Below are 15,905 nucleotides of genomic sequence, written 5' to 3' on the forward strand. Positions count from 1 at the left end.
ACATGCTAGGAAGGCTGGTCCAAATCAAGATTTGTATTAATCATATGTACAGTACAACCAAGGATAGTTCTGTCAACTACAGAGTATAAAAAAGAGTGAGGTAACAATAAGGGTTACAAATATGAACTGAAGACATACAACCATAGGAGGTTAGAACATAAAGAGGCAGGCAAAGTGGACATGTGCTGGAGTGTACGTATACATACAACATATACATTAAATGAAAACCAGTACAGTACCATTAATTAACAAGAAATGTACGGTTACGTCAAAGATAAGTAAATGTGTTGCACTTCTCAGCTTTAGTTAATGATACTGATAGGATAAAGGTGACAAGTGTGTGTCAAGTCAATTTTAGGGTGTAGATCATGCAGGAACCAGGCAGAAAGGTGGATCAACGTGGCATAATTCTGTGGATCACGACACGTGAAGACCTCGTCCTTACTGCGGCTCTATGAGTCCGTGCTGCGGTGTGATGGTGAGGCAGTGGGCGGGCCAGGACAGCTCAAAGCTCAGCTCCCGGCCCGAGTTGTTCCGGATGTGAATGTGCCGCGTGGCAGCCGTACCGTCTGCAAAAAAAAGAAAAACCATCAATTCATTAAAACACCCCAAAGAATGTATGCGAGGACTGCAGTTACCAAATACAGTGGGGCAAAAAAGTATTTAGTCAGCCACCAATTGTGCAAGTTCTCCCACTTAAAAAGACGAGAGAGGCCTTTAATTTTCATCATAGGTAAACCTCAGCTATGAGAGACAAAATGAAAAAAAAAAAAATCCAGAAAATCACATTGTCTGATTTTTTAAGAATTTATTTGCAAATTATGGTGGAAAATAAGTATTTGGTCACCTACAAACCAGCAAGATTTCTGGCTGTCACAGACCTGTAACTTCTTCTTTAAGAGGCTCCTCTGTCCTCCACTCGTTACCTGTATTAATGGCACCTGTTTGAACTCCTTATCAGTATAAAAGACACCTGTCCACAACCTCAAACAGTCACACTCCAAACTCCACTATGGCCAAGACCGAAGAGCTGTCAAAGGACACCAGAAACACAATTGTAGACCTGCACCAGGCTGGGAAGTCTGAATCTGCAATAGGTAAGCAGCTTGGTGTGAAGAAATCAACTGTGGGAGCAATTATTAGGAAATGGAATACATACAAGACCACTGATAATCTCCCTCGATCTGGGGCTCCACGCAAGATCTCACCCTGTGGGGTCAAAATGATCACAAGAACGGTGAACAAAAATCCCAGAACCACACGGGGGGACCTAGTGAATGACCTCCAGAGAGCTGGGACCAAAGTAACAAAGGCTACCATCACTAACACACTACGCCGCCAGGGACTCAAATCCTGCAGTGCCAGACGTGTCCCCCTGCTAAAGCCAATGCATGTCCGGGCCCGTTTGAAGTTTGCTAGAGAGCATTTGGATGATCAAGAACAGGATTGGGAGAATGTCATATGGTCAGATGAAACCAAAATAGAACTTTTTGGTAAAAACTCAACTTGTCGTGTTTGGAGGAGAAAGAATGCTGAGTTGCATCCAAAGAACACCATACCTACAGTGAAGCATGGGGGTGGAAACATCATGCTTTGGGGCTGTTTTTCTGCCAAGGGACCAGGACGTCTGATCCGTGTGACGGAAAGAATGAATGGGGCCATGTATCGTGAGATTTTGAGTGAAAACCTCCTTCCATCAGCAAGGGCACTGAAGATGAAACGTGGCTGGGTCTTTCAGCATGACAATGACCCCAAACACACCGCCCGGGCAACGAAGGAGTGGCTTCGTAAGAAGCATTTCAAGGTCCTGGAGTGGCCTAGCCAGTCTCCAGATCTCAACCCCATAGAAAATCTTTGGAGGGAGTTGAAAGTCTGTGTTGCCCAGCGAAGGCCCAAAAACATCACTGCTCTAGAGGATATCTGCATGGAGGAATGGGCCAAAATACCAGCAGCAGTGTGTGAAAACCTTGTAAAGACTAAAGACAGAAAACGTTTGACCTCTGTCATTACCAACAAAGGGCATGTAACAAAGTATTGAGATGACCTTTTGTTATTGACCAAATACTTATTTTCCACCATAATTTGCAAATAAATTCTTTAAAAATCAGACAATGTGATTTTCTAGATTTTTTTTTTTTCATTTTGTCACTCATAGCTGAGGTATACCTATGATGAAAATTACAGGCCTCTCTCATCTTTTTAAGTGGGAGAACTTGCACAATTGGTGGCTGACTAAATACTTTTTTGCCCCACTGTATTTACACCGATTGGAATGCACTCAGTCAAGAAAACCTTTCTCCAACTGCCAGACAACGTTACGGCAAAACAGTGATGTTAAGTTCCTCTTTACTCACTCATGGTGGGGGCGGTGAGCACGAGCTGGTCCGGGTGGATGGACCAGGTCCCCTGCTTTCCTGTCTTCTCTTCATCCGTCCTCGTCTCATCCTTTGTGAAAGAGGCATCCATTAAACCGAGGCCATACCACGATGAGCAATGCCAAAACGGACACTAATCAGAAAGCGTGAACAAGATAAACTAATTCAACTGCAATTCAATGATCTGCAGTTGGTGTACTTAGACCCCTGACCAGTAAAATACCCAAGTTTACCTGACATGAAAAGATTGAATTAACAACAAAAATTTTGTTGTTTAATATCATAAAACTTAAAACTCCAGCAAAATATGTAAAATTTAACTTGTGCATCAATATAGGATAAGGCTTGCATCTTCAACTCAAGGCAATTAAAGATCATGACAAACACATTTTCCTCCCCTCAAAAGTCTCTGGCGATCAGCAGATGTGACGGCTAACAAGCTTTTCAGACAACCAACACTAACCCAATGGTACAAGCTGCCTAGTTGTGACAAGATTTAAGGAAACAGCTCCAGTGTAGCTACAGTACCACACACAGTCCCACATGACGGTGTTTGACAGATACTGGCCCTGCCGGTATGAAGCCGGCCGCTGCCAGACTAGTCTACCTTCAGCGACGGCTCGGCTGCTCTCAGAGGTGGGCCCTGGGGACCTTTCACAGGAAGCACGTCCAGGGTAATGTTGCCATTTGCAAACGCACTGGAAAACACAACATAACTGCATGCTTCAAATCAATTTGTATAACGCAACGCTAATGAACACATGAAATCAATTGTTTTGCCCCACAGTGCACTGCAGATAATATTAGACATATAAAGACGTTCTTTAATTGCAGTTATATAAAAAGGTGAGGAACTTGCATCCTCAGTTTCAGCAGTAAGTAAGGTAGTGGTTGGAGAAATGAGCCATGCGTCAGGAGCGTCCATCATGCGTCAGGTCACCTGTGAGACTCGGCGGCGTGTCCAGCGGAGTGCTGGACCGGCTCAGCCCGCTCCACCTCGCTGGGCTCCGGGCGGCCTGTGGTCCCCAGCAGGGACAGCACTACCTTGCTCATGTTCCCGTAGAAGACATGGCCCTCGTTGGGCCGCTGGGGCAGGTCAAAGGCTGCGGCGGGAAGGAAACGGATGCAGAGTCATGCTGTGCACAACCTTCAGCTTATTACTGCAGTCCTGAATAAAATATGCCGTTTTTATAAATGGACCAAACACGCAGGAATAGCCAACAATATTTGTTGATTTCAGAATGTGAAGGGGATTATTTTGGTCTCAGATGTAAACCAAAAAAATGGTATGATAGAGATATAATGCGTTTCATTCTTTTGTCTTGAGGGCGGTAAAATCCACTAGGATCAGTGGGCGGAACAGAGAGGTGTTTAACTTAAATTAACAAGCCCTTACTGGTTTGCTGCTGTGCAAGTACATGAAGGTAAGTGTAGCACTGCCCATGGCCATGCATCAAGCACACAGTGAACACTCTCATAGAGACCCCATGGAACAGGGCAGCAACAGATCCTCACACTGAATTTTCAACCATGGCAATCACTAACTGCCAAAAGCGGTTGTCGTATCCCAGTCTTATTGAGGAAGCTTTTATAGAGGAGAGCCAGGAGATCGTTGTCATGAGACACTGCCTCCAATTACAGTGGAGAATTTTCATACTTTCGGTTATCAGTTCCTCTCCCAGGAACGTCTCATTAAAGTCGATGTTCTTCAGCAGGCTGTTGTCTGAGAGAACCTTTCTGCCCGCCTCTGGTCCGCTCTGGAGCAACCTGGGGGAGCACAGCACAGGAACACACTGTCAAGTTTAAATAAAAAAATAAAACCAACAAATGAACAATTCCAAACTCCAACGCAATGCCAGCTGATGCCTGTTCTGTGAACTTGATCAGCATTTCAAAAAGACTCTAAAGGGGCTTGCGATTTACTTTGCAGCATACAATCACAAAATGATAATCAAATCAAACTTGTTTTTTTAAAGCTGTGACCTTGATAAATCCGTTCTGATTCTTTACTGCAGCAGTTTGAAATGATGCAACCCTGAAACAAGGATCATCGTTTCTCAGAAAGGCTAGTGTTCTTAGTGTTACCAAACAGATAACTTATTCGATGAAGCATCAGCTCATATCAGTTTCTAACCTGGTGTTTAGGAGATTTATGGCAGAGCTCTCCATAATGCTAAATGTTAAATTAATTAAAATGTGTGTGGATAAAAATCCTTCAATAAAATTTAACCAGTTGCATAACTTCAACCTAAGATCTGTATTGCTCAATCAGTTTTCCTTTCCCAAAACAACTTGTTTTTGAATCCTAAAGTTGACTGGAAGTTATTCCTTTATTTCCCCATAAACCAGACATTCCAGGGGCAAAATAGCCATTTAGTGCTGACGTGAATAATTGAAACAGGTGAAGCAGAGTCTGACCTTCGGTACTGCTGCCTGGAGACTTCGTCTCCACAGAAAAGGCAGACGGTGGCCAGCAGGGCTTGTGCAGAGTGACATAGGGAGGTCTCTCTCTGGGTGGCCTTCAGCAGCACCGTGATCACCTGCACAACAAATGACCAAACCCACAGAGAGAGACAATTTCAGGCGACCACAACCTTCTTCATTAACCAAGAGGACAGGCTGATTCAGCGATGCTCACATTTAATACGCAATCACCTCTTGACTTTTCAGGACACACACACACACACACACACACACACACACACACACACACACACTACCTCTTGCGTGCGCTCCTTCAGCACAAACTGTGACGGCGAGAGGCTGATGACGGACGGCTCCATGAGCGAGCGCGTCTGCAGGTCCGAGTACGCCGTCACCTTGATGAAGGCAGCGCGGGAGCCCGTGTTGCGCACGCACAGACACACCTTGCTGACGCGGCCCACGGCCACGCCCGCCAGCGTGGCGACGTAGCCGTCCGCCGCCTTCCGCTGGTCCTCCAGGATGATGTTGCTGGTGCCGCCGTAGCCGGAGAGAGGGATCTGGGGGAGAACAGGCTCCTGTGACATAGCGGCGTGACATTTCGCCTGTCGTAAGACATATCGCCCATCGTCACACCAACACACATCCCGAGTCATCGGGAGATAAGCTCAGACTGCAGTATAGCGGAGAATGAGCCTGGCCGGGGGGGGGGGGGTTGGCAGCAGAAGGCGCAATGGCCATCAGAGTGAGTGACTGTTTGTGTGTATACACCCCATTCCATGGATAAACCCACCAACCCGCACACTTCAAACTTCAAAGAACTAAATAAAGGCTTTCAACAACTCCTCTCAAGTTTAAACCCAGCATCCCGGGCAGCGCTGGGCAGCACCGCATGAGGTCAATAGACCCAGAGCACCGCTTACTGTGAACTTGACCCCCGGCTGGGAGGGCCTCAATCCAGACTGCTTGATCTCCAGCTTGGCCAGCATGCAGGCCACCCGGGTGGGGGCGAAGAGCAGGTGGACCGCCACGTCCTCCCTGGGCCTGATGGACAGCTCACCGTGTCTGGTCAGACGCTCCTCTGGGCTGAACATGCTCTGCAGCTGAGGATGGTGGGGTTAGGGTAGAGAATTTAATAATACATTTAAAAGAACCTCATCCATTTTATGGATGAATGATCCTTGCAGCTAGAGCTAGCCCTCTTCCTCTCTATTTGAAAGGCATTATGTGTCACATTTGTATCACAACTATCGCCAAGATGCGTTTTGTTTATCAACTAAGCTACCAGTTTGGACTGTGAGAAACCTCTTTGGTACATTTTGCTGTCTTGTATACAGCTCAATAGTTTAGACCTTGAGAACCCCTTTTGTGTTTATTTGCATCCTTTGACATTTGTCCCACAATGAGCCTCTTTAAACATTTGTTGTTCCGTGGAAGATGGTCGGTAAATGCTGCACCGTAAACAATGGTAATGCTCCGCTAAACCAAATACTATGTGGTCAAGAAATAATTATTAGATCAGGAGAGGTGTTTCACAGGGTCTGATTGGGTGCGTGCAACACTAAAGGTGGTGTACGGCGACAAGATCCACACCGACAGAAGGCTCCTAACGGCTCTAGCTTGTACAGACGCCATAGCCGGAATATAGCTAGTCCCCAGCCGCTGCTGGGCTGGAGGGTCGGGGGGGGGTAATGGGAGCGCGGCGTCGGGGTGTCTGGATCAAAGTACCTGGAAGCAGTCCTGGTCTTGCCCGCGGATCAGCAGGCGGAGCTGCTGGGTGCCGTCGGCGGAGTTGTTGCGGAGCACCAGCTTCTGTTGCCTGTTGGGGGTTGGAAACAAGACAGAATTTCCCCCTAAAACTCATTCTCCATTATGAGTCTGAAGCGGGTCGGCAAGCATACGAAGCCACACACACACGCACAAACACACACACACAATCTGCATGTTATAGCACCTCGCCGTTGAGCAAGAAAATAAATGTGGATTATGGGGGAAATGGCTTCTGAGAAGCGCCTCTCCCTACAGACTGCCCTCCGTCCCTTCTCATGAATAGCATTACTGGTGCCCTAATGGAGTGGGACAAGATTGCAAGATGGGGAGCATATCAATAATACCATATCAATAACACTGTCTGCCCTTATCCCCCGGCTTCGGCGGCTCGAAAAACTATTAAAACCCAAATAACCACATTTGAATGGAAGCTGTACTTACACAGCCCGTCCCAGAGTGACGCCTCCCCAGGCCACAAACTGCTTGTTGGAGAGGATGGGCGGGACGTCCGTGGCGGGCCCCGGGGCCGAGGCGGCGGGCTTCCCATGGATCTCTGCAGCCACCTCTCCCCTGAGGGCCACCTCGTACTGGGGGCCCGTCGGCAGCACCAGGATGGTCAGGAGGCTGGGGCCCCAGACAAAACCACACATGAAAATAAAGGCTGCGTCAAGACATTCCCCTCAGCGCTTAGAAAAAAGCGCCTCAATTATTTCTGTCTAGGAATCTAAATGATATAGTCTAGTAGCCTGAGGGCCCCTTTGCTGTAAAGTGACACATACATATTATAATGATATATAAACAGCCTACTCTGCTGAGGAAGTTTATGTATGGGGCCGCGATACAAAATGCATGATAGCACAAGCACTGTGACCACACAGAATGCATAAAGGTTACACAACGTCACACGCATGTTGCATCATTGGCATTTAGTTAAATTGGTGGAGCGGTGCAGAACGTTTAAATAGCTCCTCTGCATATTGATGCAAGGGCACGAGAATTGAGGTGCCTACTATAGTTAGCATGAACCACCAAGTGCATGGATTGAGGGACATGCTTGCCTTATTGTGAACGTTAACATATTTGAAGTACGATTTTTAAAATGTGTAAAACTGGTTCCCAAGTGACATGTGCTGCATACCTTTCTCTGCACTTCTTGCTTCCCTGTGCAGTGAATGAGACCACCACAGTCTTCTCCTCTCCCACCCCGAGGTAGAGCTCATCAGGCCTGACGGAGAAGCAGTCCTCTGCATCCTTGCACTGAGAGGGAGAGAGAAAAGAATGAAGGGGGCGACAAAGAGAAAAACAACAACGGACGAAAAAGAGAAAGGAAGTAGCAAAAGGCCATAAAAAGGCGAGAACGTGGGAAGAGGAAACAAACTTGAAAGAATTTAGTCTAAAATAAGCAAGTAAGGGTAAAATAAATGAAACTTATACATCAATAAATCTTTCCCGCAGTAAGTGCCAGTCTGCAGCAGAATGTCACAGAGGCTTAGACAAACCCCGGATCTAATAAGAAAAGCAAAGGTCAGAATTACCTTGAGCTTCAACTTCACCTCGATGTTGCCGGCGTTCTTCAATGGAAGATCCTGTTGGCGGGCTTGGCCCAGCGGAGCGGAGAGGCTGATGGTCTAGACGAAATAGAAAGTCAGGAAGTGTATTAGTCCCTCCACCGTGAAGGTCATGAGAAATTGCGAATCAAAGTGCAATTATAAACGGAAATAATGTATGATGAAAGTATGAAAAAAAATACACAAAATCACAAAATTGTCTGAATGATAATAGGTGATAATTAGGAAGTGTAACAATAGACTCCTGATTGATTATGTAATTTCCTTGAATTTTAATGGGACCATAAACTATGTAGACGAGCTTGTGCACTGCGCACTGCAAATGATCCAAGAAAGAAACCCCATCAAAACAACACATCCATTAAACTAAATCAACCTTGCACACAACGGATCAAGGTCTGGAAAACAAGCATGAATATTGCAAAACCATCACATCCTAAAGACAGACTGGCCCTAGTGACTGGTAGTACAGACGGACAACATTGAATGGACTTAGTGACTGGCCGTAATGACTGACCCTAGTGACTGGCCATAGTACAGGCAAACAGTGACTGGTAAAATAGAGAGCTACCTGCAGGTCTTTCGGAGCATGGACCCTGGCCGTCCCGACCCGGGCCTGGAGGGGAACACTCCGGATGACGTGACTGGGACCAGGGGAGTCTACTTCTATGTCGATTCGGGCCATGAACTCCTCCGCCGGGCCGAGCTCTCCTGGTGCAACAGAACCCCACTTAAACCATTTGTTTTGACCCAATAGAACCCCAATTAAACCATTTGTTTTGACCAAACAGAACACAGTTGGTTTGTCACAATTATTTGAACTAGTGCCGTATTTTTTACTTCGTCCAATATTTGAGAAAAAATAAATTACTGTTTGACATATTTGCCTCAGGGGTCTAAAATGAATACCTTTCCACAGCCAGTGGTGGATATGTTTTAACTAATCGACTTGGTAAAAGAAAATTCAAAGACAACTTTAATTATGCCTTGGCCAAGAAATTTACTGGAGGCAAGAGATCAACCATGGTCACGTTTCACGTGACCATTTCCTTACCTGAGCTGGGGTACTTCTGAGGGGCTCGAAAGTGAACCCAGACCATGAAGCTCTCTGGATTCTGGAACGATAAAGGAAATAAATGGAAAAAGATGGAATATCACTCTTTATCTCTTATAACCAACCAGGCTTGGTTAAAAAAAGAATAATTATTTTGTGCTCGTCTCTTCACCTCGAGCCTAATATTTTTGTGCTCAACATAAAACCAACATTGAATCCCTCCTAGATAGTGGAGCTGGTCTGTTGCTTTTTCACCCAGCTGTTTAACAACATGCATTTCCACTGAAAACAACCATTCAAACTCCAAAACGCTGCAGCCCTCCCGTATAGCTCTCCATTTTGTTTCCCCGTCTCTTACGATGTCAAAAGGTTAGGAAATGTAATTTCATGACTGGGAGACATTTTCGCGTTGCCAGACATTAAAAGAATAAACAAAGTCCCAGGTTGTTCTACTTCTAGGCCCCATGGCATCTGCATGGGTGCTACTGCGAGGCTGCGGTACAGTTGGCGGGCCTCACCTCCCCATAGCTGGCATGCATCACATGGTTCATCACTGACGGGGAGGACAACTGGGTCATGTGACCCGCCTGCAGCGACTCTTCAGCTGTCACGGCAACGGGGTTCTTGGAGAAAGTGAAACAGCGCCAGGCACTGGCATTCTGAGGAGAGAGCACATGGAGGGATAAGAGAGAGCACTTGTCAGAAGGATAGTGAGCATTCCCCTGCTTATGGGCTGTAGGCTGCTCTCAGCTTCTCCTTTTATGTATTTTAGCTTTTTTTCCAAGAGCATTGAAAATATATTCAACCACACAAGAGCCGGAATAACACAGAAAGGTATCAAATGGAGCAACAACCTTGAAGCAAAGGAGATGACTGCACCAATGTTGAATTCCTTCCAATTGATTACTTTTAAGAGTACTTAATTCCTCCCCAAAGATAAATAAAAGTAATGCAGCAGCAATTCACATAAAGGAAAAACAAACAAACAAAAAACACAAAATGAGGTAGGTATAAAGACAGCACAAAGAATTTAGTTTGATGTGAACCTCGAGCCAAAATATTCAAGATTGATTCTGAATGACCTGCAACAATGTGGACTTGAATAAGCAGTGATGTTTGCAAAGTATTGTGTATGTAATGTGAGAGCAGAGTCGGATATGTTGCGCCTCTGTAATTAATGGCGTCACGTTTTCATCGGCAGTGTCCATTATATTCCTATTACAATGGAGATGTGTGAGGCATGCCTGTGAGCAGGGCTTTACTCACTGCACTGATCACCAGGCGGACGGGGACCGTGGCGTGAGTTCTGTTCAGCAGTTTGAGAGGGAGGGATTTGGAAAGCCCCTCCGATAGGTCTCCAAAATCCAAGCTGCCCGACTTTCCAGCTTCAATCTGGGGGGGGGGGGGAGGGTTACATTTTAGATTGTCATTTCGTATTTTCTATCCAGGTTTTATCCCCTGTAGGGAAAATACCTCTCAAAGAGTGATTACACACTCCAAATGAATCCTGAATAATCTAATTATAACGATCTGCCCAAACCATTTCCATCAAGAGTCCTACTTCAGGTTTCCAGCATTCCAGGAGACAGCCCTGACCCGGTCAGCTACGGGGGGGGCTTGGGGCTCACCTCTAGCATGGGGTCCTCGGCCACGGCCACCAGCACCACCCTCTTGGCGAAGACGTCGGCCCTGACGCCAAGGTCCGTCTCTGCCGAGGCGGGCCAGGAGGACACACTGAGCACGCACTGGTAGACGCCGGCCTGGGGAGGGATCAGCAGGACCTTCTGCTCCTCCGTGCTCTTCGGCCCCATGATGGTCTTGTTCTTGACCAGGAGCCACTGGTAGGGCAAGCGGTCCACCTGTGGAGAGCCACACGGGGAACCAGGGGAGAGAAGGAGGTCAGTGCCGCCCATTCCTGAAGACCACCGAGGGAAAGAACACTAGGGACGTTGAGGACACTGGAATTAAAGGCGAGTTTATGACAGAATGTTGTCAAAAGCCAGCATCAAATAAAAAAAGAGACCACTCTTGGAAAGCGTTTCCAGACGGAAGCAGCAGACACGATAATACAGAAATGTTCCGAGACACGATGATGATTGAGTGATTTGGGGGTTCATTTAGCCCTCAACGCTACCGCAACACTTCGATTCCCATCTCAGGCCAAACATAAAGATAAATCTATAGACACAGTTCCTGTTATTTCAACCGCATCGGAGCGCTCACCTTGGCTCCGTCGAGGGCCAGACTGCTGACGGCGATGGAGACCTGCTGCCACCTCTCGGAGGGGTTGAAGAGGCTGAGGGAGGCCTGGGAGGCGATGCCCACACAGCAGGCGTGGGGGAAGCGCAGCTCCCCTGGCACCACCACTTGGCCTGAGGATGAGAGGGATTAGAGATGACTGGAGGATAAACAACATCTCCAACCACGCAGAGGAAGGGGGGTGCGGGGAGGCACGCCAAGGCTCACCTCAGCGTTTTGAAGAAAATGATATTGTGTTCACAATAATATTTAATACCGAATCAATAGAGTGCCAAGTGTTAAATGATTTGGCGTGAAAATAATCAAACTAATAAAAAGGGAATGCTTATTGACACAATGTGGATAAGACGCGTTCTCTCTCACATCTCGTCTTTATTCAAGGGCACGGTTGGAAGTAGTAAAGAAAAAAATATATATACAAATATTTTGCCACAGCTCAGATAACATCCAGACACACAGGACACACACACAGCCCTACCTCTGAGCTCGTCCAGGCCCGCGGCCGCCCACGGCTCCACGCTGTGCTGGCCGAACGCCTTTCCCATCATACCCAGCTCCGCCCGGCTGTTCTGGGGCCTGTGGAGCTGGTGGTAGCCCGCGGGCCCCGAGGCGTCCTGGAGGTGTCTGGACGACGGGTCACCGCCCGGCGCCAGGCCGTAGGGGCCTATGTGGTAGGCCACTGGGTGCCGCGTGCCTTCGGCTCCCGGGTACTGCTGGGCCAGCTGAGAGCTTAAGAGAGACCGTCCGGCCGCGAAGAGGGGCTGCATCCCCGGGTGTTGTGTCTGCCCTGCCAGGCCCGGCCCCGGGGGCATGAAGCCAGAGAAGGGGGACGCGTACCGCAGCTCCTCTGAGGAGTAGGCGGGAGGCAGGCCCGGCCCTCCGCCTGGGCAGGCCTGGGTGGAGGCCGGGTCGATGCCCCCCCACTGCTGGGTTCCCTGGCCGGGCAGGTGGATATTGAGGTTACTGGCGTAGCCTGAGTCCACCTTGGTGAGCGGCGGCCCGGTGGGTTTAGAGTAGTTTGCGTGGAGGCCGCAACCCGCCGGGGGGTGGTACTGGGCGGGGTCTCTGCTGTGGTAGTGGCACTCGCTCTGGCTGCGGGTGCAGCTGAGGGCGGAGCCGCTGCGGTCGGGGCTCCTGCAGGGACGGGTTGAGGGAGGGGGCAGAGGGTCCAGGCTCTTGGACTGGTGCGAGGGCAGCTGTGAGTCCAGGCTCTTGGACTGGCGAGGGTCGTCCAGGTGGGACTGCGAGTCTGGCTCCAGGGGCGGTGTGGGACTGGCCCTGACGATGGTGGTGCTCAGTGCAATGGTTTGGTCTTTCTATGGAGGAAGTACGTTACAGGCATCGACGTTGTGAGTGCTGTGTGTGTATCAACATATTGATATTGCTTTAGGATAGAGGATGACATCTTGATATTGTGTTTCGCATAACACAATGACTTTGCGGTTTTGTACGACTCGTGTTGCTGTGAAATTAATATCTTCTTTATACCGATTTCCCTTCTTATCTAGTGATACTTAACCAGTAATAATTTCTGCTCACAACTGCTCCTTTGCAGTGGGAAGTCCTAAAGTATTAGATGCTAAACACAAATACACCAGCCTAGTACGAATCCAAGCAAGAGTTGGGCAGTACCGGTTTCCTGCCTGGGGTGGGCACCACGGTGCTGTCGTTGATGGAGATGTAGGTGAGCCTGCAGAGACTGGGGCTGGAGCAGGTGGACTGGGGGGAGAGCTCACAGTCTGGCCTTCTGTCTGCCGCCGTCCTGCTGGTAGGGGGGGAGGACATCGTGCTGGGGGGGGGAAACACACGCGCCACGAGCATAAACCCTCAGATGTGCTGCACAGACACGCCGCCATGCTGGGGGCCGGTGGAAAATGAAAGGAGGTTGAGATTGAAGCGTTACGAAAATATTGGGGGTTTTTTTCAAACATTGCTACCAGGTTATCCTTTACGATGTTCTCTTTAATATCTCTTATCGTTCATTTCATTCCAAATATGGTGATGATTTAGCATTCCATTTATCACTCTTTAAGTTAAGAGTAAAAAATATTATATTTATTACACGGCTCTTCTCAATACCCTGGAACGCTCCGTTCATTTACATGGGCCCTTTACAACTTCCGGCGGTGAATTATATTTGATAATTCACCGTTACAAAGCATATAATGACCACTCTCAAGGAGAGTAGATTTTTTTTCCGTCTTTCGTATCACTCCGCAAGTAGTCTGGTAACTTAACAACCACAGCATACTCGGTTGCTAAGCGACGTCAACGTCTTTGGCAGACTATTTCTCTGCAGATGAACACTACGGAATACTGGTAACGAATAAATTGTAGAAAGAATGGTGGTGCAATCCATAAGAAATTGTTTGCGGGCAAAATAAAGCGTTGAGTCTTTTTTGTCCTTCAAATATGAATAGGATAGAAGTGAGTAAACTGCTGAGCACAATGTGCACTACGGTGAATGAAAGACATGCATGTGAAGTGGACATACCAGTCGCCCGGGAAGGAAGTCTGGCTGGGAGAGGAGTGGATGAGGGGGCATGTGGACGGTCTGAAGTGACACGTGGTCTCCTCTCCAGCAGAGGGCTCAGACGAGCTCTGCGTCACTGCAGGGAGACGAGAACACCCCAGTCAGACACCAAATGGCAGGGATTTATTCATAGTCTACCGTCAAAAAAAAAAAATACATGCTTTTATAATCTGCTGTACAATCAATTAATCTGACTTTGTAAAATCTTTGCTGAAACACATGAAATTAACTGCAAATGATACTCCGCGTTTCATAACACAATAACCCTAACTCATTTAATAAAGGTAATGACTCACTGAAGGCGTGGGTCGCAGGAGGCCGGGGGCTTCGGCAGGGGACCTCAGCCCTCTGCGCCTCCTGTTGGGGAGGCTGGGTCCTGATCTCTGGGGCGCTGCTGGAGCTCACAGGCCGACCCCGAGGCTGGCCTTGTTCCCGCAGGGGAGAGGAGCCTCTGAGGCAGGGCAGGCCCGAGCGTCCCTTCCTCAGCACGGGGGACGTCCCCGGAGGGCCCGGCTGGACCCCGGGGTCCGTCTGGTTCTTCTGTGGGGCCTGTGAGGAGGCCCGGGGAGGGGTGTGAGCTCGAGGACCAACCTTCCCAGGAGCAGCTCCATATTCTGCTGTGGCACTGGCGTGCGGGGGAGGCCTGCCTCCGTCCACGGCGGTGCCACTGGGGGTCCTGCTGTTGGTGGAAGGCTCTCCCGCGGTCCCGGACTGCCTGGCTGGCGTCGGGAGAGAGGGGGCATTGGGGCGAGGGATGCCGCTCCTCCTCGGCTGCTGTGTACCGGGCTGGGAGTCGGACCGGCCCCTGGGGTGCTGGTCCTCGTCACCGGGCTGGGAGTCGGACCGTCCCCTGGGGTGCTGGTCCTCGTCACCGGGCTGGGAGTCGGACCGGCCCCTGGGGTGCTGGTCCTCGTTCGTTCCACTCGACGCCCCGCTTCGCGCCGAAGCCCACTCCTCGCCGCGAGCCAGGCCGTCCTGGGAGGCGGCTAGGTTGTTGGCCCAGGCGCTCAGGTCAAAGGTTGTGTGCGCCAGGGAGGAGTCGCTGTTGGTGCTGATGCCAGACGCGTCGGCCTTCCGCAGGTACTTCTCCATGTCGAAGGCGCTCAGCTCCCCAGCGCAGGTGCTCTTCTGCAGCGCCTCCAGAAGAACGCTGTGATCCACCTGATGCAGGATATCAATGGAGAGCAGACGGATGACTTGCTTTTGGCTTTTTGTTTGTCCCCGCGGCATGGTAATGTTAAGCATTCTAGCAGTCAAAACAACAAGAAATAACAAGACTAAAAAAGGATGCAGTATATCGTCGTTAGCCTGAAGCGCTATGTCCCCGAGCAGTTAAAACAACATTTCGTTTTGCACTTCCTTATGACATTAAATCCCGGCTTCTTAAGAGAGTGTTTGTCAAAGTGAAAGACTGCCCCTGGCACTGCCTGGTCATCTCTCAGCTCCCGTGCCCTTAAAACCACCGATATTAACTTCTTGTTTGTTTCGTGCCTATGCATCACTGTCTTTGTAAATTGACTTGGGAACAATATACAGAAGATGACACCATGCAACGTCAGGTAATCTCCATCTCTTTGCCACTCACGTATTGCAGCGGTGAAGTGTTCTCTGCGACCAATGACCCGCCGATCCCCGTGTTGCCGTGGCGACCCTTGGCCTTGCTCCGTCGGGACAGCTCCATGATCATGGCGGCCAGCTGGGACGGGTCAGCGCTGATGGAGGCGTCGGCGATGGCCGAGGTGATGGTGCTGATGCTCAGCAGGAGCTCAGCACTGGTGTTGGCGGGGGAGACGAGGCTCTGGTCCACAGACCCCGGTGCGGAGTGGGGGTCCCCCGGGAGCGAGGCGGGCGAGGACGCGGCCTGAGAAGACAGCGTGGTTTAGACAGACCCTCTTGGTTCCTTCATGACCAGACGCCTGGCGGCA

The 15,905-nt window shown here is 49.2% G+C and overlaps 1 protein-coding gene across 2 annotated transcripts in view; it reads right to left on the reverse strand.

The window, feature by feature from the left end:
- The window catches only part of cep192 (centrosomal protein 192), a 31,422-nt gene that overhangs the window by 7,760 nt on the left and 7,757 nt on the right, over nucleotides 1–15,905 (reverse strand). The window contains exons 20-42 of one of the 2 annotated variants that reach the window (XM_079752216.1): nucleotides 15,566–15,841; nucleotides 14,277–15,141; nucleotides 13,942–14,056; nucleotides 13,080–13,236; nucleotides 11,926–12,763; nucleotides 11,412–11,560; nucleotides 10,817–11,047; nucleotides 10,455–10,580; nucleotides 9,707–9,847; nucleotides 9,189–9,249; nucleotides 8,706–8,842; nucleotides 8,102–8,194; nucleotides 7,705–7,823; nucleotides 7,008–7,190; nucleotides 6,525–6,615; nucleotides 5,720–5,899; nucleotides 5,096–5,356; nucleotides 4,794–4,915; nucleotides 4,033–4,142; nucleotides 3,316–3,478; nucleotides 2,983–3,073; nucleotides 2,355–2,445; nucleotides 446–569 (exon numbers count right to left, since the gene is read on the reverse strand). In XM_079752216.1, coding sequence (XP_079608342.1) covers nucleotides 446–569; nucleotides 2,355–2,445; nucleotides 2,983–3,073; nucleotides 3,316–3,478; nucleotides 4,033–4,142; nucleotides 4,794–4,915; nucleotides 5,096–5,356; nucleotides 5,720–5,899; nucleotides 6,525–6,615; nucleotides 7,008–7,190; nucleotides 7,705–7,823; nucleotides 8,102–8,194; nucleotides 8,706–8,842; nucleotides 9,189–9,249; nucleotides 9,707–9,847; nucleotides 10,455–10,580; nucleotides 10,817–11,047; nucleotides 11,412–11,560; nucleotides 11,926–12,763; nucleotides 13,080–13,236; nucleotides 13,942–14,056; nucleotides 14,277–15,141; nucleotides 15,566–15,841 — 4,724 coding nt within the window. Of the gene's footprint in view, nucleotides 1–445; nucleotides 570–2,354; nucleotides 2,446–2,982; nucleotides 3,074–3,315; nucleotides 3,479–4,032; nucleotides 4,143–4,793; nucleotides 4,916–5,095; nucleotides 5,357–5,719; nucleotides 5,900–6,524; nucleotides 6,616–7,007; nucleotides 7,191–7,704; nucleotides 7,824–8,101; nucleotides 8,195–8,705; nucleotides 8,846–9,188; nucleotides 9,250–9,706; nucleotides 9,848–10,454; nucleotides 10,581–10,816; nucleotides 11,048–11,411; nucleotides 11,561–11,925; nucleotides 12,764–13,079; nucleotides 13,237–13,941; nucleotides 14,057–14,276; nucleotides 15,142–15,565; nucleotides 15,842–15,905 lie in introns of both variants that reach the window. The other variant, XM_079752215.1, reaches the window with a different exon arrangement.

The sequence above is a fragment of the Pollachius pollachius genome (assembly GCF_949987615.1).
Source record: "Pollachius pollachius genome assembly, chromosome: 1".
Classification (NCBI taxonomy): domain Eukaryota; kingdom Metazoa; phylum Chordata; class Actinopteri; order Gadiformes; family Gadidae; genus Pollachius; species Pollachius pollachius.